The sequence below is a fragment of the Heliconius melpomene genome, chromosome 11 (assembly GCF_056956725.1).
Source record: "Heliconius melpomene rosina isolate 202511_hmr_F chromosome 11, ASM5695672v1, whole genome shotgun sequence".
Classification (NCBI taxonomy): Eukaryota; Metazoa; Arthropoda; class Insecta; order Lepidoptera; family Nymphalidae; genus Heliconius; species Heliconius melpomene.
The window spans coordinates 7,311,605-7,337,421 of record NC_140399.1 but is presented as its reverse complement, the minus strand read 5'-3'; the positions used below and the strand labels follow the sequence as shown (position 1 = coordinate 7,337,421).

The 25,817-nt window shown below is 32.1% G+C and overlaps 1 protein-coding gene across 1 annotated transcript; it reads right to left on the bottom strand.

Annotated features, from left to right (window-relative positions):
- Window positions 1–5,387: 5,387 nt before the first annotated feature.
- LOC146534660 (1-acyl-sn-glycerol-3-phosphate acyltransferase alpha-like) lies at window positions 5,388–15,470 on the bottom strand. Its single transcript, XM_085192950.1, has 5 exons — window positions 15,266–15,470; window positions 6,559–6,692; window positions 6,136–6,314; window positions 5,709–5,877; window positions 5,388–5,626 (listed from the first exon to the last, which is right to left on the bottom strand). The coding sequence occupies exons 1-5, from the start codon at window positions 15,430–15,432 to the stop codon at window positions 5,460–5,462; spliced, it is 816 nt and encodes a 271-aa protein (XP_085049076.1). The 5' UTR covers window positions 15,433–15,470; the 3' UTR covers window positions 5,388–5,459.
- Between the last annotated feature and the right edge of the window lie 10,347 nt (window positions 15,471–25,817).

Here is a 25,817-nt window from a genome sequence, read left to right as displayed (position 1 = left end):
AAAATTTGAAATTTAGATTTTTAAAGGTATTTAATTGAACACGTGTTTCATCGTTTTCTAGAATTCTCCCCTCTTATTATTCCCCCCCTAAAGAGAACCTTTAGAGGTGCAAATATTCATAAATATTCATAAAATTTGAAATTCAGACTCTTAAACGTATATAATTAAACATATGTTGTATGGTTTTCTAGAATTCACCCCCTAAGGGTGCAAATAAGGGGTTGAAAGTTTATATAGAAAAATTTTTAAAACGCCACCGATTATTATAAAATTTGAAATTTAGACTTAAAAATATTTCATTGAACACATGTTTTATGGGTTATTAGAATTCACCCTTAAATAGGCAAGCGAAGCTGCGCGCGTCCGCTAGTAATAAATAATAATGAAGGATGTTAATCCATTTATTATATTTTTATATTTTTACGTGAAGCCCTTGAAGTCCACATGATGACAGGCTTTCTCAGGACATAAATTAGAGTCATTTTCAGCTACAAATGGAGACATATCTTATCTTAAAATATACTTGAAAGCATCGTGTTGTTTGAAATGGCTTACGTAAGTAATAGTGAAGTTAGTCTACAAAACAAATAAAATATTTACTAACGTGTGACATAAATAAAAGCAAATATATATAAATAATGCATTGCTCTTATTTTGTTGGCAGGCGCTATGCCTAAAAATCAGTTATAATTAATTTTGATTGCTATGCTTTCATTACAGGTGCTATAAGTAAATGTTCCTAATTGAATCTATTTATTGAAAAATTATAAGAAAATATTTAAAAAAATACTAGTTTCGGATTTTTCCCTTGACATACACCCAATTACTTAACCGGATGCTAAATTTCACCATTCTAGATCATCTGGAACTTGGTTAACATTAAGATCTATAGGTCAGTCACCCCCCTAAAAATTTACGATTTTTGGACGTCATTATCTAAATAACTGTTTGAGCTGTGTTTATGAAATTTTATGCACGTATACAGGTAGGGGGTCTAAATATTTGAGCCAAATATGACAGCTTTAGGTGGAATAGTTTTTGAGTTACGAATAGGTAAAAAGTGGCTTCAAATGGTTCGTGTAAAATAACACACGGTGCTGCTCGCCAGTTCTGAAACCCAGAACTTGGCACGCGCTTCCGCGCGTTTTAAATAAAATAATAAATATATATCACATGCAATATTATGAGTGTAAAAAGAAACTTAAGGGATGGCTGACTCCACTCACATACGAGGAAACTGAAGCACTTATTGAGCATGCCAGGTAGCATTACACTAAATATATTTATATACATACATACATACACCTATAATTATATAATAATCAACAGCTACAAATACACAACATAATTTGGAATAGATAAACAAAATAAAAAGAAATAGGAAAAAATATAAACAAATAGGAAATGTTATAATAAGTAAATATATATTGTAAAATAATATACTTTAACTTAAGGTATAGTCTGGCAAATATGTTATTGATAATGGGAAGCACGCGCGGCAAATTGCGCAGTATACTATGCGCAGAGAACGTTCGATCAGTGTTACCCTGTTATGTTGTTTTACCCCACGCTTTGCAAATCACATTTACCTATACGATAATTAAAATATCTGTCTATCATGTTTATGTTGTAGTTAATTATACAAAACGAAAATTTTATGAGGATACGTAAATATCGAAAAATAATCAGCTGTTCCATACATTGTTGTCGAGAATAAAATCAAGACTAGCCCGAAAAGTATAATCATTTTTTTTGTCAATAAATAATTAATCAATTCTAAGCTTCTGCTTATATATCTAATGGCACATGATATTTATCTATATATATATATATATATATATATATATATATATATATATACACTTGTGTACAACATAAACATTCAGTATGCATAATACAAGCTTATATACAATGCAATATGGATAAAGAAATATGTGGCAATATTTAAGATTATATATATAAAAAAAATATTGGGTAAATTATTTAAATAAATTTTGGGGAAAAAAAAATGAGAGTGAGGTATCCCTTTGCCATACAAGTTACTGTGCGTCAGTGTGAGCGCTACGTCCTTACAGGAAATTCGCACCCACACATCTTTATAGGTACAATCGAGCTCACACTATATTGTTCAAACAAGAATATAATTAATTGTAAACAAAAATGCCTTTTACCGTTTTGATTATTTGCTTTATTATTTGTTAATTTTTATTTTTTACTTTCTTGCATGCATTAATTAACGTTTTAAATAAAACGGTAATAAAATTTTGATTTAATTTGGAGATATAATTTATTAACATCATTTATTTGTTAAGACCTCTATTTCCATTATTTAAAAAATTTTTTACTTACCCATAAGTTGATTTTGCATGTTGCTTAACGCCAAAATCTTGTATTTGTTTGCTTGTTTTATATATTAAATTTACTTTTTAAATTTTACTTTTTTTATTGAATTTGGATTGAGAAGATTTGTATGTGGCCTCATTATAATAATTTAATTCAGTTTTTTATTTAATTTTTCAATTTACCATATCTTCAATTTGCATGTTGCTTTGGTGTTTTTTACTAATTTTTATAATATTACTAGATAAATATGCTCTACTACGCCATTCCGCATATATGATGCTATCATATGATATTATATTCATATTTCATAGTAATGAACTGATAGCGTTGCACTCGACTGTACCGTAGCCCGGTCACACCCCGCAACGATTCCCCGCGAGCCCTAACGGGGAATCGGTCCGGCGTGAGCGGGTGTCTATGTGCAGACATCAAAATACGCTTTCTGCGCAATTTGCCGCGCGTGCTTCCCATTATCAATAACATATTTGCCAGACTATATCTATCATTGTTATGGTTTTTTTTAAATGTTAATGGAAGAGCGGAGTCTCCTGGTACAGGCAATAACATGCTTAAAAGGAGGCTCCAATCACTAGTGATTTTGTAAGAAATTTGCTTAATAAAGTATTTATTTATTTATTATTTATTATTATTACACTTGTGCAACTGCGTCACAACGGCCGTATTTCTCGCTGGCAACCAGGTCAGGCTCGGCTTTGAGGCATAGCAGTACCTCCAGAATTCGGTGGAATTCGGTGGAATCCCAGGTACCCTTTTCTTACATTTGTAGGGAAAAATTACAAGCAAACACGAAAAAAAATAAAGGAATATAAAAAAAAATGTAAAATATAAATGAACAAAAAATATTTTATAGTAAAATATTAATGTCGTTGTTCAGTTATTTATTGTGAATTTTGGGAGGCATAAAAACAGAAAGTTCCAGTTCGTTACGCGGCAGACAGTTTGTTTTTAATTTCAGCGAGCTTGACGGGATTTCACCGGCTATACCTGGAAAACTCCGAAAATTCGTATCTGACAACTGACGCAAACAAATTACTATTTTATTACATGTATGTAGATACACATACCAGTGCTCGGTAAGTCAGCTTCACGCTGTATCCCGCACACAGCAGGATAGGCGGAGGGAACCTAGTGTTAAGTTACCCCGTTCCCCATTTTCTGCCGAATTCTGGAGGCATTGCGCCTCGACACCAAAGCGAAGAAATGGAAATATAAACGTAAATAAATATTTCACTTCCTCGAGTGGGGATCGAACCCATAACCGTCGCGTTACAGTCACACCCTTGTGCCGGTAAGTAATATTTATTTTTTATCTAAATAGGCAGAATTAAAATATTTTTATTTGGTGGTATATATGAGAAGACTAGATACTATAATGAAATAATGTAATAATATTTATCCGGATTTTTCTACAGTATTATAAAATTGAGTATTCACCTTTTTGAATGATCGTAATTGCTGTATATTTCAATTAAAACTAGCAAAAAAATCAATTTATAATTTAAATATCGGATCTCTGCCTACCCTGCTATGTGCGGGATACAGCGTGAAGCAGATTATTTTTTTATTTGAACCCTAGTAATAAAAGTATTTGAAAATATAAACGTTTTCTCATTGAGTAATATAGCACCGTTATTTCATAATTTGTTATTTCTTTGTGCAGTTTTTAATAACGAAATTTTAAACGATATAAATGATTGAAGTCCTTGACCAACTAAGACAAAGCTTTGGATTCTGGGTCGCTAAAAGTTCTCGCAAAAGTGCAATATTAATATAAAACCTCAGTTTGTTCTGTGACGTAGAGTCCGGGTTTGTATATTTAATTATTTCTGCAAAACTTTACAGCGGTTGATTGTTACCCGGAACTCTTTTGGGCAACTACTCGTACATTGAATCCGATTCTTTAAAAATCTACTTTACGCTGTATCCCGCAAACAGCATGGTAGTCAGAGGTAACCTAGTGTTAAAATATTAGGTTGAAGGGAGGCAAAATTAAGTATTAAAGCCGTAATTTCAAGTGAGGTATCAAATGAAAGGTAAAAGGGTAAGCTAAGCTTGAATTTCAGAGGAAGCTCGAAACCTCCAATGTACGGAACCCTCGGTAGGCGAGCCTGACTTGCTCTTGTCCGGTTTTTTAACTATTTTTTACTGAATAAGTCGGCTTGTTTCATATATTTTAAACATACATATTCTTAATGGAGCGAGAATGACGAGCGATTATAAATCTAATGTGTTCTTACATATAAGAGTCTATCATGTCTCGGCGATAGGCTATTAACTCTGCAAATTCCCTAGTCATGCCTGCAAGTAATTAGCAACTAAGGTGATCTTATATGCACTTATAAAATAATATATATTATTTTTTTCCTTCGCGCTGTATTCCGCATATAGCTGGGTAAGTAAAAAGAACCTAGGCATTTTTTTTTCGCAGGGGAAATCTTTAAAAGATATCCAATCCTTGGGGAGGACCAGATGTAGGATTTTTACCCACTAAAACCCATGCGGCTGTCGACTTCGACCCTATGGAAGGAAATTGTTAGAACCGCGTCCGTAGCACTCCTCAGATGATGCGCTCCTATACTGATCTCTTTTATATTTTAAAATTAAAATTCGACAATAGACCACGATTTTGTCTTACCTAACCTAGGCATCTTGTGTTAAGACAGTCAGCTCCAACTAACACACTTCCGTTCCTCACTTTCCACCGAATCCTGGGCATTGCGTATTGAGTGGCGGAACTAAACGCCACGCTTTGCCTCATTACCAGAGCGAGGAAATTAAAATTTTAAATATTTTGATTATCTACATGTATATAGAATATACTTTTATTAAACTAGAAAATAAATTTTACATTTTTAAATATAAATTATTATAAAAAAATACATTTAAAAATATAAAAAACCACACTTCCGAGGGCGGGACAAGGGTTCAAACCATCGGTGGCTAGGGCTCCAGAGAGAGGAACCTCCGCAGAATACGCGCCGTCTCAAGCTGCCTTCTGTTATTATTATAGACAAAAAAACAACGAAATGACGTTAAATTTATTTAACATAATATTAATAAAGAAATAATAATATAAACTATCATTTTGTTGCATTTTAGTTAACTAACGGATAATTTTCTGGCAGGTCCCTTGTAACTTCAGATAGCAAATCCTTATATGTGCGCTCCATTGTTTCTTTCACGCGATCTATGAGTTCAGGTAAGTCATCCAGAGTCAAACCTTCAGTCGGTATTGGATCCAAACATTGTATTATAATATGGCCTATGAAGAGAAAAAAAAATCTTAGCATTTAGTGTAAATAGACTTAATAATATTAAATTTCTAAATATTAGTAATTTACTACCGTTTCTGAATTTTTTCTCTTTCTTATTTATAAAGTAGTATGGCGAGAAAACAAGTGGTATAATTGGTGCTTGTGAACTTATTGCAGTGATAAAAGCACCCTTTTTAAATGGTAACATTTTCGTAACATCGCTATTTCTTGTTCCTTCAGGGTAAATCCATATTTTCGTCTGCAATAAATTGTTTATTTTAATATACCAATATTTTAACATATTATAACTATAATATTAATTAATTTTAGAGTAATAATGGTATTAGTATGAAATATTACTAAATATTATTGTCAGAAATAATTAAATATGTATTTGTATAAAATTGATTTTAAAAAATGCCCCATTGATTCTTTCGGGTCGGTACTTCTCTAAATTATTTGACGTTAAAACTTATTTGACTTTAACTTTATGATATGTAAATAAAGAGCACAAGACCTTATTTTTCAAATAGTTGTCTGCTTGAGTCTTTAGTTTAATTTGAGACTCTCTCCTTAACTTCCTGTTAAGGAAAATACCTCCCATTAGATATACGGCTGGCCCAATAGGGGAGTATAATAAATCCATTTTGCAGACGATAGCACATTTATTCAATGCGTGCCACACATTTGTCATACCTGAAAAATGAAACTAAATGTTAATGGTTAAAGATTTTTTTATTAGTTCAATTTACCATATTGTTATAATTTTAATATAATAATAGTAATTTCTGAATGTTGAAAAAAATTTATACAATAGGGGTTTACAATATTTCAGCAGCTTTGAATTGAAAAACCGTTCCCTGAAGTTTCTGGGTAAAATTTTCACCCATGCCTCGGGTTAGCCATTTTTATTCTGTAAGTACCTCCTAATACTACTTACCTAAAACATCAAGAGAAGACTGGTGATTCGATACAAGAACAGCTCCTTTCTCTTCCCCAACTATATTCTGATTTCGTAAGTACCATTTTACACCAATCAATTTTGACACGTGTTTTGTAAGTTCTGTTAAAATGCTGAAAAATAAATACATTTTATTGGTCAAGTAAATCTAGATTGTAATTCTAGCAGCGGTTTTCATAAAGGTTCTGAAGCCTATGTCTGTCTCTACAGGCAATATTACTATTCTCTTTCCATTCCCTGACGATGATTTAGAAGATGGGATTTATACCATTAAGATCCATTTGCATCCTCGATGATATATAGAATGAATACCATGTCCAGGGGAGATACACAAGATAAGTTTATTCGAATAGCCATGCGACGACTGATGAAAATCTCATCTCATTTTCAAATGCTGTTTTATTGGATAAAGAAATGCTTGCTTGCTTGAAATACATTGCTTCTCAGAAACGTTATCTATATATATAAAATCGAATGGTCACTCACTCATCACGAAATCTCAGAAACTACAAGTGCTAGGAATCTCAAATTTTGCATAGGAGTTATTTATAGGACGTAGGTGCTCACTAAGACGGGAATTTGTAATATTAGACTTCTAAGGGGTTGTTTTTGTGGTTGAAAGTTTGTATGAAACTTCGTTACTACAAATGCTAGGAGTCTCAAATTTTGCATGGACGTTACTTATGGGACGTAGGTACTCATAGAGACGGAAATTAATAATAACGTAGTTCACGCAGGCGAAGCCGCGGGCGGGCCGCTAGTATAAAATATTTCTAAAATTACTTTTCTTTTAAATATACTTACATAGAATTATTAACATTCCTGCCCCGAAGTGTAAATAATGGTAACACAATGCAACTCACAAATGACATCCAGGCATAAAAGAGCCAGAATTTATATTGAAATTTAATTTTCTTAAATGTTTCTAAACTTCGTTGCTTTAAAGTCCGAATTGAATTTACGATTTCCATGATCAGATTAAACCTAACTTTCAAATATACAATTTTTTGATAATATTTAAGGTGAACCACGCTGAAACGTGCGTGACCACGCTAACTTCCTTACAGCGAATAAGTATTATTAATGCAAATAATGTAAATGTGTTTAAATTATAAGCATTTTTTTACTTAATAAAAATAATCGCTTAACCCTACCCCGGGGTTAACATAAAAGAGGATTATGGTTATTATATACCTTAGCATAGATTTTTAATAATGTATAGGTAAATGGGCCATCATAGAAAATTAACTAAGAAAAATAATATCCAATAACTATATTTATCTTTTTAAAATAGTATATTAATTTTAAAAACATTAACATTCTTAATATTAACAAAATAAGACGAACGGAATGAACTCGACTCTATCCCAGAGACCGGCAATTCTTTGTTTTTAATATCCTTTAAAATTAGTAATAATTGAAATTAAAAAAATATCTTAACATAGCAACACAGGGTTAATAAACATATTTATAAAATAAATTTGTGTAATAAATTCTTAATTTATGCAGTTTTTTTGAAAGTCTGACGGTTTAACAAAAAAAAAATCTATTCATAAATTTATTTCCACCAATTACGTCATACGTGTAAGGATCCATGAAGTTTAAGTAATAAATTACTTGAAATATGATCTGTTTTTTAGATCATTAAATTTTATAAAGCTAAATATTGTTTGATATTAGTAGACTGAGAAAAGTAAAAACACTTACACAAAAGTGCAAAATATAAAAATAAAACGATTTAAATGTAGTCAATTCTCGTAATAAGAATAACCATTTTTTTCTGTCTCATGATTTTTATACCATTAAGTTTTATATATCTACAATAAAAAAGTCAAATAGTTAATTAAAATTGATAAACAATATAGCACAGTTAACGGAGTGCAAACATACAGGATTAATATATAGGACTAGTGGACCCGAACGCGGCTACGCCCGCTTGAACTATACGAATACTTATTAAATAATTATATTTATGAAATTATTTTCAGTTTTCAATAGAGAGATGCGTTAAGCAAGCTCATTTTGGGTGACGTTTACTAACAACAAACTTACTAACAACAAATGGTTGCTTAGCAACAGCGGTTGTTATTAACATGGCGGAATAAATTGCATTTCAAATTAATAGGTATTTTAATATATTGATATATATCGAAAATATTACAAATATGAGAAAAAAAAGTATCCCATGTTCATCCCGAGACCCTCAAGTATCTCTATATGAGTATTTTATCACAATTAAATTAGCAGTTTGGGCCTGATTGCGTAAAAGACAGACAGATAGACAGACAGACAGAGTTACTTACGAATTGATAATATAGGTATGGATAACGGATCTACGGTTGTCTATGGGTATAGGACCTCAGTACCTTTCCGTTTCACCCCATGACATGTAGTTGTTGAAGAAAATTGACAAATACAGCAAATTAGGATCTCGGATTACCATCGTACTGTCTTTTCCTCTATTTTCATGCAAGCTCTGGCTATTTTTTCTTATTCCATAAAAAAATAAAATATAATTCCACACTTAAAATTTAATTTTAGTCCCAACAGCTTTAATATCTTAAAATCTCTCAGTCTTTTGTTGTGAAAGTAATAACTTCTTAGAGTAGTTTCAATGTAAGTGCTCGTACGAGACGTACATATATAATTGTTTATTGTACTGGTGAAACTTCTGAGTTGTCGGAAAACTTAAACCTAGTGCCGATCTTAGCTGGGCTGGGCAACATATAAACAGAGTAAAATTTATAAAATTAAATAATATACAATTTCTTTTTTACGTTACTGTCACTGCCCACAATTGCTAAAAGATTAACACATAAGCATTGCCATGCTTGTAAAGGATTTCAATATATAATAAAAACTGTGGAAAAATTATAGAGATAAATAACAAATTAAAGAAGAGTCATATTATTTATTTATAGTTATTGTACGTTTTGGTCATTTCGTTGTTCATTATCAACCCACTTTTCGAGACATTGTGTATTATATTGCGGAACTCAGCGCTGCATTTTGTCTAACATAGTAGAGAAACGAGAATGAATTAAACAACTATCCCTCGAGAGGGGATTGAAGACTACTATTACCATTATTACACAACTGTTACCATTATTTTTGATTGCAAGCATTACAATCAAAAATAATGGTAACTTTTTAATATATAGATATAAAATATATTTTTCATATCTTTCTATTTTAACAATACACTGCATCCAGTGTTCCCAGTCTTTAACTTTTAACCAAAATGTTCTCAAACTAACATCTACAATGTCTACACATATTATAAAAATATTTTAAAATTAATATAAAATTAACATAAACGTATAATAATGTTAAAAATGACTCGTTGAATATTCATCTCACTATTGCCGAGGCCAATTCGACTGGAGATATAATTCCGTCCGCACAGTTATAATATTTTGCAATTCAATTTCTGTACAAATCTGCCTAATGGACACGACTCATGTTAAAATTCAATTACAAATTTGTCCAATTGCCGTTAATTTTCTTATTCATCAATGTTTCCTTGAAGCAGAAATTATTTATTTATTATTATTAAGATGAATATTTGTATAACTTAAATTTAGGAAATAGTAGAAAAGTTGAAATTTTAAAAGGAAGAAATAAATAAAGATTAGGATAACTTGAATTTTATATTGTATATTGTAAATTTTGAGAAAGAATTTAAATTATTAGAAGTAGATAGAATAATGCTTTAAAATTTCGACGTAGACGTAGAGTTTTTCTTTTCTATAATTCCGTTCCGGTTCCGTATCTTTTAAGGAAAAACGGAACCCTTATAAGATCACTTCGTTTAATTTTATTCCTAACGGAGAGAACATAGCTTTGGATAACGAAACCTAATGCAAATATTCTCAGGTGTTTTCTATGGATTTTATTTGTTAGGAGCGAGAACTGACTCAACGGTTCGTATTTACTTATCGTTATTGACAAAATTGGATCATCCTCTGCATGGGATCCTTCATTCAACATAGGGTTTACCATATATGTATGTACATTGTTCACATTATATCTTTAAGCATCCTTATTATACAAAAAAAATCAGGTTCACACTGTATCCCGCTTACCGCAGGGTAGGCAGAGGGAACCCAGTGTTAAGACACCCTGTTCCCCACTTCCCGCCGAATTCTGGAGGCATTGCGTGTTGAGTGGCGGCACTCAACGCCGCGCTTTAGCCTCGACACCAGAGCGAAGAAATGAAATTATAAATAAGATAAATATTTCGTTCCCTCGAGTGGGGATCGAACCCACAACCGTTTTTTTGCAGTAGATATCTTGGAAGACATAAGTGTAGTAAGTTGAAGAAATTTACGAACATATTATTCATGAATGTACGTAATCTATATATATAAAAGGACTTGTCCTCACTGACTGAGGTAAGACGTACGCACAGCCGTAACCGCTGATGAATAAAATCCTTAAATCCGTAGAATCCTTAAATTTGGACAAAAGTTTACTTTCGTAATCTGGACATCCACTAAGAAGGGATTTTGAAAAATTTTAACCCTAAAGGGGTGAAATAGGGGTTCAAAGTTTGTATGGAAAAAAATTTAAATCGGCACCGATTTTTATAAAATTGTAAATTCAGACTCTTAAAAATATTTAATTGAACACGTGTTTCACGGTTTTTTATAATTTACCCCCTAAGGGTGCCAAAAAGGGGTTGAAAGTTTGTATGGAAAAATCTTTAAATCGCCACCAATTTTTATTAAATTTGAAATTTAGACTCTTAAAAATATTTCATTGAACACATGTTTGGTAGTTTATTTTAATTCATCCCCTAAGGGTGCGAATAAGGGGTTGAAAGTATGTATGGAAAAATCTTTAAATTGCCACCGATTTGTATAAAAATTGAAACTTAGACTCATAAAAATATATCATTGAATACATGTCTCGTGGTTTATTGTAATTCATCCCCTAGGGGTGTAAATAAGGGGTTGAAAGTTTATATGGAAAAATCTTTAAATCGCCACAGATTTTTATAAGATTTGAAATTGAGACTCTTAAAAATATTTCATTGAAAACGTGTTTGGTTGGTTGGTTTGGTATGGTTTATTAGAATTCACCCCTAACGGTGCAAATAAGTATGCGAAGCTGCGCGCGTCCGCTAGTTTAATATAAAAATACGTATGAAAATAAAATACTGAGATGAAATTTCTGAATAAAACCTACGAGTACGTAAAAAGTGTCGGTTTACATCCAAACGCGTCAGAAAGTAGTGCCTTTATAAAATGTAATTTATACAATGACATATATTCTATTTCGAGGCCAGTCATGGAGCAGGGCCACAAGCATTAGCCTGTAAACGTGAGACAGCTTGTGGGTTCGATTCCCACTCGAAGAAATTAAATATTTAATATTTTCATTTCTTGGTGTCGAGGCAACGTTGAATCCCCCCACTCAACAAGCAATGGAAAGAAGAGAACGCAGTGTCTTAACACTAGACCTCCCCCCCCTCTGCCTACCCTGCTGCAAGCATACCTACAGCATATGCATGTACAGCGTGAAGCTGCAGCCCTTTAAAAACTAATATATATATATATATATATATATATATATATAAATCAATAAATTCTTGTTTTCAATAAAGAAATAAAAGGCGAATTTATTTACGAATCTATGATATTGAAAGAATTTCAATCCAATAAAGCCATTTTAATCAAGAGAGCATGACGAGCGTTTATAAATCTAAAGTGTTCACGTATGAGGATGTCGTGCCGTCGATAGCCTATTTACCCCCGCAAATTCTCAAGTCATGTCTGCGAGAAAATAGAGGCTGAGATCGAAGGGATCCGCCTTGAACCTCTGCACAATAACGGGGCTACGTCTACGTCTTTATAGGATTTTCAATATTTGTATTGAAATTTTGTTATGGAATTTTATTAACAGTTTAATATGGAAATTTCATTGTAAGGAATTTGACAGGATGAATATTTCTGCGCAGTTAATTTTAATATAGTGGGTAAAAACTTTTTTTAAATTTTTTTAAGTGTTGTTAGTGCAGCAAGATGTTTTTAAGTTATAATAATTATTATTTAGCTTTTCAGCTTCAAGCTATCCGAAAATGTAGCTGGGTAGGCAGAGGGAGCCTAGGGTTAAGAAACTCCGCTCCCCATTTTTCACCGAATTCTGGAGGAATTGTGTGTTGAGTGGTGGAACTCAAGACAATGAAACAGTCAAGAAATGAAAATTTAATAAATATTTAATTTTTTCGAATCGAATTCGAATCCACAACCTGTCGCGTCTTTGCGCTACGACTAGCCTATTTTAGCATAATTAATACGAATAAATTATGCTTTTATAGTTTTTATTATCTGTAATTTTTTATCTAAATCTAAACAAAGATTGGTAATAAAGGGTAGTTGCAATTGTTCCACTGTACGACATGTGTGGGGCGTTAATTGAAATGTAAAATATTATAAAGCAGGTGAGCGAAATTAAAGCTGCGGTCAAATTAGTGCAGACAGATTTTGAATGTGAATATTTCGTATGGGCCAGTAATAATTGTGATTCAAATTAAAAGGTTTTACCATTAATTAATTTATTATTAACATACATGTATCCACACGCGGTTGCGTCTGTGTGTTGTTTAATATTGATGTATTAAAATATAATATGTTATTTAGATACAGCTCTGTTTATCATTTTCAGTCTTTGTCTTTTTTTTAAACATATTAAAATAGCTTCAGGTGTAAGAAAAGAAAACCACCTTATTTTTAGGGGTCTAGAAAAATAGGGCTCCCTTATAGGATCAATTGTTTAGTTGTCGGTTTGTCAAGATTGCGTGGAGATATTAAGGTGAAATATGCAATCCTCGGTGAATAATTCCGTCTCGCACTTAACCAATTTTTATGAGATGATATCACAAACAAATATATTAATATTTTCAATCAATTCTTATTAAAGACAATTGTTTAATTTCTACTGATTTCTAAAATCAATATCACATGTAGTTTTAGATACGAATATTTTGGTTAGACCAAGTGAAAACATGAAGGTGGGCGTAGGCAACAGGCATGCAATAGCGTTCAACTGCTGAATCTGAATTACAGATGAGGCTAGGGTAGAGCCCTACCGTCGTTTGAAGGGGACCGAAGCTTTTATAGCATCACATTGGGTTGAATCTTATATTATCATATATAATAAATAATATTTTATTGTTATTAAAAAGAAAAAGAAAATAAAAGGTCTTTGTGGCGCACAAGGGTGTGACTGTAACGCGATCGTTACGGGTTCGATCCCCACTTGATAAACGAAATATTTACTTAAATTTATATTTCCTTTTTTTCGCTCTGGTAACGAGGCAAAAACGTGGCGTTTAGTTCCGCCACTCAACACGCAATGCCTCCAGTCGTAATAACATATTTACATTAAAAAATCACCAACTAAGAGATTTTCTCTTAGTTAACTTATAAAATGACGATTTGAAATAAGAGAGGTGTACTTAGGCGCTTGAGAAGCTCGGCTCTCTTCTTAGACTCCGACATGAGACCATTATGTCATTATATTAACTTGTTAGTTTTAAAGAAGTTATTTATCTTCTAAAGTTCTACCCACTTAACTAAAATGTCTTAATGGGAACGGAGTGTCTCAACACTAGGTTCCCTATGTATGCAGAATAATCTAGTTAGTTAGTTAAATGTACCTAAATTTAACTATTTAACTCTATACACTGTGCTTTAATATATGTGCTATTATTATTCATGCTGTAATTATCATCATTGTCTGTACTGGCTTGTTACATTCTTGTTATATGCAAATATATATGTATGTAAATGGCTAATGCTGTTTAATTGATTTCCAAGTGAAATAAGCTTAAGTTTATTTAGCTTCACGCTATATCTCGCATATAGTAGGGTTGGTAGAGGGAACCTGGGAACCTAGTGTTAAGAAAATCCGTTCCCATTAAGACACTTCTGTTCCCCGCTTTCCGTCAAATTCTCTATAAGTAATGTATTATACGGTTTTAGATTTGTATGGGTCTCTGTAATTTCATTAAATACATAATATTAAGATATAAGCAGATTATAAACAAATATAAACATATTAAGATTTGCATATTTTTACTAACAGCTTATGTTTTAAATCTTCAATTAATTAATAAGTTTTAATTTTAGAGTTCTTTATTTAGATAATATACTTAGTTGCATATTAAGATATACCTAACAAAGATCTTTAAAGTTTTATCGTTAACTATGCAACTCCGTTGAAGTAATAATTCCATGGAAACAAACTTAAGCGACGTCGAGTTAGCTCTCCGAGGAGATAGCTTTCTGCCAAGTTATTTGACAGAGAGCTTGATAAACATAATAAAACTTAAAGTAAAATTATCTACAGTATTTATACATATACAAGTATTTTTTATTACATTTAATATATATGATACTTATAGAAAATTGAAGAACACCTGATGTGGAACTCCAGGACCCAAAGAATTAAGAAGGTTGGTCTATAGCTATGTGCTGGCTAGAAGAATAAAATTTTCACGAATTGCAAATGGAAGTATCAGAAAGTCCACGCAAACCATGGTGCGGGCGAAAGATATTTCAGCGTACAGTTTCGCTATTCAACGGAGATTCAAGGGAGTGTCTTAACACTAGGTTTCCTATCCGAGATACAACATGAAGATAAAAATATTTTAATAATGTAAGAAAAAATGAAAACTTACTTTGTATTTTTAACATTCCCAGGTCGAAGTGCAAATACGGGAACCAAAATGAGACTGACAAGCGTCAACCAGTAGTAAAAGATCCAGTATTTATATCGAAATTTGACAGTTGCAGATATTTCTTGAAATTTTTGTTTTAAAATTCGTACAAGACTTACAGCTTCCATTGCCCAGATAATTATTTTATTTTAAAACTTTAGTGCTTAGATAATATAGGTAGGTGACGCCATAAATCACAACGAAGACTGAATTGCCTTTTTTCCTTACATCCAATAAAAGACGAAACAATTCATTATTTTAGCAAAATGATGATAATCATTTAAACCAACTTGGATTTTTAAACTTAAATCAAGTTTCAAATAATATTTCAAATAAACGGACGGAACAGAAACGGACTAATGATCTCAACCTATTATAATATTTTTTTTATTCATCATATTGACAAGTCCCAAAATATATTAATTTAGTAGCTTATTAAAAGGTAACAAGAGACGAGGTGCGGCGTTATGTTTCGCCACTCAAAATGCAATGTATTCAGAATTCGGCAGAATGTGAGGAACGGAAGGGAACACTAGGTTTCAGGCTCCATCCCCCTATCCTGCAGATATGTGAGGAGTACAGCGGTACGCAAAAAAAAACTATATAATTAAGAAAAATAAAAATATTTATATTGTACATCGAAGAAGGTTAAGGAATTATTTAAATTACTTTAAATTTAATCCTAACTTTACATATCCACTTATATAAAATCGTTTTATTATGGAGTTAATCTTAAACTTGAATTAGTAACTTTGCCTTTTCATTGGTTGTTGAATAAGAAGGCTATTCTGCTTAATATAACGTAATAAAAAATATATAATTTAATACTAATAATATTATTAAGTTCGCCACTCAACACGCAAAGCCTCCGAATTCGACGGACAATGGAGAAAGGAGTGTCTTAACACTATTTTCCGCCTGCATACCCTGCTGTGTGCGGGAAACAGCGTGAAGATTAAAAAAGGGACTTATAATTCTTATTAATGTATATAGTAAAAGGACAGTAAAATCGCTTACAAGTCATTTTAATAATTCCTCGGAAATGATGCAATATATAGACAAAAACTATTATTAATAGTATTGTTAACATAATAGTTACGTAATATGTGTTAATTTTGTATTGTTATCGCTTTTATCGTTTCTGGTATGTGTATGCATAAATATTTGAGAATTTTATATATTTTTATATGCTAAGTCTACGATTGCTTATATATTCTTTGATGCAGTGGCGAACTAAGGCTAAAACGGGCCCTAGGCAACATTATAATTCCGGTCCCTTATGTCATGACACATACTTTGCGTTTGGTACTTCGGTTTTAAATGATATAGTTAGTATGTTCTATTTAATTATCGGAACCTAAGAAAAAAGGAAAAAAGGTATTAGTAGTTAATAATATACTGTTGTTTTCTATATAATAAATATATAAAAAATCATATACAATTACGTTTTTCTGTTAAATAATAATAAGAATTAAGTACAAAATAAAAACCTAATTTTCGGGCCCCAAAAATAACGGGCCCTAGGCGGTTGCCTATGTCGCCTACGCCTTAATCCGCCCCTGCTTTGATGCAACTCTCAAATGTGTACTGTCGCGCTTTATTCTCCCGTTGGAATTGCTGCTACGGAACTCGTTATGGACATATATATGTATAGAACATATTATTATTCATACAATTTGCTGGGTTTGTTTATATATTTACTTGTATAAATATACTATTATTAAATATATTAATATATTCTATAAGAATCTATATATATAAAAGGACTTGTCCTCACTGACTGAGGTAAGACGCACGCACAGCCGTAACCGCTGTGCGTAGAAACGTGAAATTTGGACAGATGTTTACTTTCGTAATCTGAATATCCACTAAGAAGGGATTTTGTAAAATTTTCACCCTAAAGGGGTGAAATAGGCGTTAAAAGTTTGTATGGAAAAAAAATTAAATCGGCACCGATTTTTATAAAATTTGAAATTTAGATTTTTAAAAGTATTTAATTGAACACGTGTTTCGTCGTTTTCTAGAATTCTCCCCCTAAGGGTGCAAATAAGGGGTTGAAAGTTTGTATGGAAAAATCTTTAAAACGCCACCGATTATTATAAAAATTGAAATTTAGACTCTTAAAAATATTTCATTGAACACATGTTTCATGGTTTATTAGAATTCACCCCTAAATAAGCTAGCGAAGCTGCGGGCGTCCGCTAGTGATATATATGACAAGAAATATTATTGGGAGCTTTTATCGATGTAAACAATTCAAAACAATTTGCTAATTACAACAATTGCAAGGACTTCTCACTAGCCTAAATTAAACAATAAAAAAAAATAATGCTTAAATACAATGTTACATTATTTTTGCGAGGTTTGAGGAAAAAAGAAATTAATACACCATCCCAGGGCTTCAACAACATTATTAGAAGTTGAACACAGCTCCAATCTAAAACAAGGTTATAACAACTGCGGCGGTCCCACAGGAAATGCTTACCTGTGGATATTAAACTGAGTTCGCCAACTTTAATTTCAACTCATATATAATTGAGAAAAATCTGACAAACGGAAAACGAAGCGTGCCCTCTAATATACTATACGTCTATTCTCAAATGGATTGGTGCAAACATTACTGAAAATATAAGATTTATATTTCTTTTCTTTCTTTCTTTCTTAGGGGGTGATTTAAAATAAACCACGAAACATGTGTTCAATGAAATATTTTTATGATATGAAAATTACATACAAACTTTTAACCCCTATTTCACACCTTTTGGGTTAAAATTTTACAAAATCCGTCCTAATTTCGCGTTTCTCCCATCAGCGGTAACGGCTGTGCGTGCGTCTTACCTCAATCTGTGAGTAGAAGTCCTTATATATAGATAATAAAGTAAATGTACATAAAAAAAATATTATAAGTAATGTAAATGTAATCTATATATATAAAAGGACTTGTCCTCACTGACTGAGGTAAGACGCACGCACAGCCGTAACCGCTGTGCGTAGAAACGTGAAATTTGGACAGATGTTTACTTTCGTAATCTGAACATCCACTAAGAAGGGATTTTGTAAAATTTTCACCCTAAAGGGGTGAAATAGGGGTTAAAAGTTTGTATGGAAAAAAAATTAAATCGGCACCGATTTTTATAAAATTTGAAATTTAGATTTTTAAAAGTATTTAATTGAACACGTGTTTCGTCGTTTTCTAGAATTCTCCCCCTAAGGGTGCAAATAAGGGGTTGAAAGTTTGTATGGAAAAATCTTTAAAACGCCACCGATTATTATAAAAATTGAAATTTAGACTCTTAAAAATATTTCATTGAACACATGTTTCATGGTTTATTAGAATTCACCCCTAAATAAGCTAGCGAAGCTGCGGGCGTCCGCTAGTGATATATATGACAAGAAATATTATTGGGAGCTTTTATCGATGTAAACAATTCAAAACAATTTGCTAATTACAACAATTGCAAGGACTTCTCACTAGCCTAAATTAAACAATAAAAAAAAATAATGCTTAAATACAATGTTACATTATTTTTGCGAGGTTTGAGGAAAAAAGAAATTAATACACCATCCCAGGGCTTCAACAACATTATTAGAAGTTGAACACAGCTCCAATCTAAAACAAGGTTATAACAACTGCGGCGGTCCCACAGGAAATGCTTACCTGTGGATATTAAACTGAGTTCGCCAACTTTAATTTCAACTCATATATAATTGAGAAAAATCTGACAAACGGAAAACGAAGCGTGCCCTCTAATATACTATACGTCTATTCTCAAATGGATTGGTGCAAACATTACTGAAAATATAAGATTTATATTTCTTTTCTTTCTTTCTTTCTTAGGGGGTGATTTAAAATAAACCACGAAACATGTGTTCAATGAAATATTTTTATGATATGAAAATTACATACAAACTTTTAACCCCTATTTCACACCTTTTGGGTTAAAATTTTACAAAATCCGTCCAAATTTCGCGTTTCTCCCATCAGCGGTAACGGCTGTGCGTGCGTCTTACCTCAATCTGTGAGTAGAAGTCCTTATATATAGATAATAAAGTAAATGTACATAAAAAAAAATTATAAGTAATGTAAATGTAATCTATATATATAAAAGGACTTGTCCTCACTGACTGAGGTAAGACGCACGCACTGCCGTAACCGCTGTGCGTAGAAACGTGAAATTTGGACAGATGTTTACTTTCGTAATCTGGACAGCCACTAAGGGAGTTTGAACAATTTTAACCCTAAAAGGGTGAAATAGGGGTCGAAAGTTTGTATGGAAAAACAATTAAATCGGCACCGATTTTCATAAAATTTGAAATTTAGATTTTTAAAAGTATTTCATTGAACACGTGTTTCATCGTTTTCTAGAATTCTTCCCCTAAGGGTGCAAACAAGAGGTTGAAAGTTTGTATGGAAAAATCTTTAAATCTTAAATTAAATATAAAATTTGAAATTTAGACTCTTAAAAATATTTAATTGAACACACGTTTCGTGGTTTATTAGAATTCACCCCTAAATAAGCAAGCGAAGCTGCGCGCGTCCGCTAGTAAAATATATATTACAAAGAAAAAGTAATATAAATATCAGTTTCAGTTATACTTGACTTATATTAACCATTTGTAGAACTCATTATTCGATAAAATCAGCATTCCCTTGTGTCGGAAGCCTATCGGAAACTAGCACTCGGCAATACCAGCTGTCTGATATTAGAATGTTCTACTGAATTTTATTAGGCATATTTATTAATCTTCTTATTACTTTTGATATATTGTTTTTAATATGGCCCACACTGAAAGATGTACTTATCAATTTTCTGTTATAATAGCTTTACCTGCTGTCAATTGAGCTAAATAGCTAAGAAATTTGGATATTTTATTTTTATTTTACTGGAAATAATATTAGAAATGACGTTATCCATTGCCAGATACTAAGCACGTTTTTAATCTCGTGCCAGGTAACTCTAAATTTTAATAAGCGCCTACGAACATTATGGAAGCAATGTCACAATACAGAAAAAATAATCATTAACTAATAAGAAGAAAAAATATTATCAAAATCGGTTCACCCACTTAAAAGTTATGAGGTAACAAACATAAAAAAAAAAATAATAAAAAATAAGAAAAAAAAATACAGTCGAATTGATAACCTCCTTTTCTTACAGAAGTCTGTTAAAAAGAAATAAATTTATAATGTAACTTAAATTAAGTACTATTTTATGCACTTTATATATCTATTGACTACTAGAGTAAATAGATAACCACCAGTTGGGTATATGCAAAGAGAAACTTTTAGATTGCATAAAATAACGATGGTCTGGCTGCAACAGGCTCTTATTCCTTAAAGTAATATTCTGATATATATTTTCTTGATAAGTGGACAATCTAACATAAAAGGAAATTTTCTATTTGAAGTACTATTTGCTTAGATAATTGATACACGTAACATAGTAGATTGCAGTTGCGAGTAGCTAAAATTGTTGGCAATTCACCTTAATGTAACCGTTGCTATAAAGTGAAATAAGGTCAAGTATATAACATTCATATTAAACTCTCTATTCTATCTGTTTTAGGTGAGTTAGGTTAGGTGTACGTACTGTATCACGACGGTTGTGGGTTCGATTCCCACTCGAGGAAGTGAAATATTTATCTACGTTTATATTTCCATTTCTTCGGTCTGGTGTCGAGGCAAAGCACGGCGTTGAATTCTGACACATCTGAAGATGAAAAAAAAAATTTATGATCATTTCAAAATTTGTTTTGCCATTGCGCGAGTTCCAGTAACCAGTTCAAACTATAATAATTGGAAAATTTTTGGGAAAAGGAAAACCGGCGGTAGAAGAAAATCATGGGTAAGGAACATCAAGGAATGGACTGGAATTAAAAACGCCGTAGATTTGATTCATTTGGCAGGACTAAGTATGCGAAGTTGACTGCCAACCTTCACTAGTCGGAGAGGCACTTTAAGAAGAAGAACTCGAACACTAGGAACATTAATGCGCATTTTCAAGGGGCAAAAATCAACAATTGGGTCTCGAGTCTGCTCCGACTTTCTCTTCCTGGATGCGCTGGAAAAATCTATGGAAAATTTAAAAAAAATTTAAGGGCCAAAATTTCGAAAATGGTGAAGAATTCGGAACATGTCGTATGTATTAAAAATAGTGTTCTCCTCTACCACTGGTCTCAAATAATTTATCTATTACCCTGTATAATAAATTAGATAAAGCACACCCATTTCTATACTTACGAAGTAGTGATGAGAAAATGTGCCAAATATATGCTAACGTGGCAGTCCACAATCGACTCTTGCTGGTGTACTTAAGAATTTTGGCAATGTCTCAGAGGATATATTTACTAATTTTCTAGTAATGCCCGCAAAGACGGTTTTAAAGAAAATTGGCTTACATATTCTATCAGGTACTAAACTTATGTAGAATTGAAAGTAGGAAGGTACATTTAATAATAAAAAATGTATAGCAAATTATTAGATACTAGCGGCCTGCCCGCAGCTTCGCCTGCGTGAACTACGTTATTATTATTTCTGTTTCCATGAGTACCTACGTCCTATAAGTAACTCCTATACAAAATTTGAGATTCCTAGCACATGTAGTTTCTGAGATTTCGTGATAAGTGAGTGATCTTTCGATTTTATATATATAGATGAAGCTACTTAAAATTGTAGGTACATATAATAATAAAAAATATATTGCAAATTAATAGATATGTCTTATTATGAAAATTAAAGAGTCAATAATTTTTTGTCAGATACAAAGATATTGCTTAATATCTAGGTAGTGTAAAATTTGTAATTATAAATCTATTCTAAACTTATACTAAATCTGTAGAAAAGTCGTTTCTGTACATTGAAAATACTTAAAAAAAATTAGCCAGGGTGTTATATGATAACTAACAGAATCCATTTCCAGCATTTTTAGAATTTTTATCTGTTTGTCTGTTTATGTGAAAACGTATCACGTCAAACAAATTTAAGCAACTTTTATACATAAAAATTATAAGTAACTCAGAGTTACTACGAGAAAATTATAAGTAACTTAGTTTTTATTTCATTATAATCGCTTCACTCTATCAAAAGATATAAGTATTTAAGTTTTTAAGAAGTTCATATTTGAGATGGCAGAAATAGACACATGTAACTTTTAAACATTCTAATACTTTAGTACAACATAAGCGGGCAGGCCGCTTGTGTTAAAATAAGTTAATGCAGTTTATATTGATATCAGTTCAAGTTGTAGATACTATTGGTAAACTAGGACGCGCTATGTAAAGTAAGCACAAGTAATTGAATTTGAAGTCATCGTCTAGTCTAGAACTTCCGCAAGTACTCGAGGCTTTAACAACAAATGATTTCGAGTTTACCTATATCTTGTAAGTTATAATTATAATACATACCTATATTATAAATTCGAAAGTAACTCTGTCTGTCTGTCTGTCTGTCTGTCTTTTACGCAATCAGGGCCAAACCGCTAATTTAATTGTGATAAAATACTCATATAGATATACTTGAGGGTCCCGGGATGAACATAGAATACTTTTTTTTCTCATATTTGTAATATTTTCGATATATACCAATATATTAAAATAATTAATTTGACATGCAATTTATTCCGCCATGTTAATAACAATCGTCGCTACGCGTTGCTAAGCAACGGCTTGCAATGTTTGCTGTTTTAAGAAAACGTCACCCAAAGTGAGTTTGCTTAATGCATCTCTCTATTGAAAACTGAAAATAATTTCTAAAATATATTTAACGAGCCCTCTATCATAAGAAGCATTGACCAGACTCTTTAAGTATACTTAAAGGTATCGATCGAAAAAACAAATAGAAAAATTGGTTTTCCCAGTAACGTTTATAACATTAATATGTATTAATTCAGGACCTGGGGAACACTCGCAAGCACGCGCTAACACGATGTTAGGGATTGGGGCCGTTGCCCTTTTTAATTTAGCAGAGTACTCCTGTGACGTAGCAAACAGAGGGTTGCCTGTCCAGCTGCACCCATTTCACTTGGACTTTGTATGACTCATTTGTCTTTTACAGTAAGGTGTAAGCTAATATAATTTAAATATTTACTTTGTTAAGAATTTGTTTAGCGTAATACTGCAATGAACGTGACTATAGACGACGGTTGTGAATTTAAATCTCAGTTTGAGGAATTTCTTCTATTATCTAGTAGTTTTTTTATTAAAATTGTGGCATTGAATGTAAGTTCCAATACGCAATTTCTCTAAATAGGTATGCCTTGCAATATGCAAAGAGAAACTATAGCTGATATAAACTTAAATGAATAACAAGGTGCTATGGAATCTATATATATAAAAATGAAACCCGTTTTCCTTGGTCACGGCATCACGCGTGAATGACTGGACCGATTTCACTAATTCTTTTTTTGTTGTATTTGTTATTATTAGGAGAAGGTTCTTACGAAAAAAAATATTAAGAAAATCTCTCAGAAATATTGAAAAATGTACATTTAATTTTGCATATTTTAAAAAACGCGAGTAACAATTATTTTGCATAGGAGTTATTTATAGGACGTAGGTGCTCACTAAGACGGGAATTTGCAATATTCGACTTCTAAGGGGTTGTTTTGGAGTTGAAAGTTTGTACGAAACTTCGTTACTACAAATGTTAGGAATCTCAAATTTTGCATGGACGTCACTTATAGGTCGTAGGTATTCATGGAGACAGAAATTAATAATAACGTAGTTCACGCAGGCGAAGCCGCGAGCGGGCCGCTAGTTCATTAATAATATCGAAGTGAAACTGTGCTACAGTTAGTTATCGTTTTCTCAAGATACTTTTTTTTAGCTTTACACTGTATCCCTAATGTAGCAGGGTAGGAAAAGGGAGCCTAGTGCTAAGACACTCCGTTCGTCACTTTCAGCCAAATTATGGAGGCATTGCGAGTTGATTGGTGGAACTCAACGCCGCGCGAAGAAATGAAAAGTGAGAATCGAACCCACCCGCTTCCTTTAAAATCACAACATTCTCCTCCTCAACAATTTAAGTGCTTTATTTTTAGAAACATAATATTCTTCATGTCTCATATGAGTTCTTTCGGCTCCTCACACATCCTCCCACATGTTTGCTTCTGATATATTAATGAAGATGACAGATTCATAGCTGATGAAGTCATATTTAAAATTGAAATAAGTACTTACGTTACATCATTATTATATCGATGGGAAGCTCATGTTTACGATCTTTTTGACAGGTTATTACGTTTTTATCGCATCTCTATAGAAACCGGTTTCTCATATAGTAGAGGCTATTTAAATAATTATCGGTTCTGGAGTTACCGTTATCCGAAAAAACCTATTTGGATACATTATCTGTTTGTGGTCGGCTCTAATTTCGAAACTAGATTTCTACATATAAACGAGCTTAAAAAGGAAGTAATCTGTGATTGATCGATAAACAAGGCATTCGATTCAAGTTCTCAAAGTTTACGTCAATAAAGCGTAAAACAAAGCCAATGAAGTATATATTTAACGTTGTTAGCTATTACAGCAAATAGAGCACTTTTACTATGTGTAAGTATTAAAATAACTTAGAATGGTAGTCTAAAAGTTCAACTAATATTAACTTAATATCGTTGTAAATATGCTAACAAATCAATCACTCAACAATAATAAAAATATGAATATAATTAGAAGATAAGAAGATCTTTACAATTTCGATAATTAATTTATATTCTCTACTATATGAAATAAAATAAAAGTAAATTTTGTATTACTTACTCTTTTGAATGATATGAAAATCTACAAAACGAAAAAACAAACAGATTTCGCAGATTCACATTAAATAAACGATATGTTAAAGCTTGATGCGTTAGTTAATATTACGTTGAAAATAAAAATGAATACAAAAAATACTTAAGTAACACGTGATATAACGACGGAAACGGTTCATTTTTGCTGTTGTTCCTGTTTTGCGTGTGTTTACAAGTCAACCTTCACCTTTAAGAAGTTGTAATGCTATTCTTGAATGAAGATATCCAGACCATACCTAGTCTGTATCCAGTATTTGCTTTGGTTATAATAGCAATTTATTTTCTCCATGATTAATAGGTTTTTTCTTTTGTTTCAGGCACATGTGGTCTCAGCCTTCGAGCAGAGCCTGTCAAATATGACGCAGAGATTGCAGCAACTAACTGCTACAGCCGAACGAAAGGTAAACCTCCTTTCCTTTCTTGTTATAATTTCAATGTTATTTTACATACGCTGGCATTGTACTGCTAGGGAAACCTGATTTATAAACAATAGAAATTCCAATTAAAGCACAAGGATCGGTTTCATCTTGAGGCCGTCGAGGTGCAGATGGTGTGGGTTCGATCCCCAGTCGAGGCAATAAATTATTCGTTCTGGCATTAAGCTCGACATTGAGTTCTGCACTCAACAGCCAATAGCTCAAAAAAATGGGCGAGAAATGGGGAACGAAGTGTCTTAACATTAGATTCCTTCTGTCTCCCCTGTATTATGCAGGATACAGCGTGAA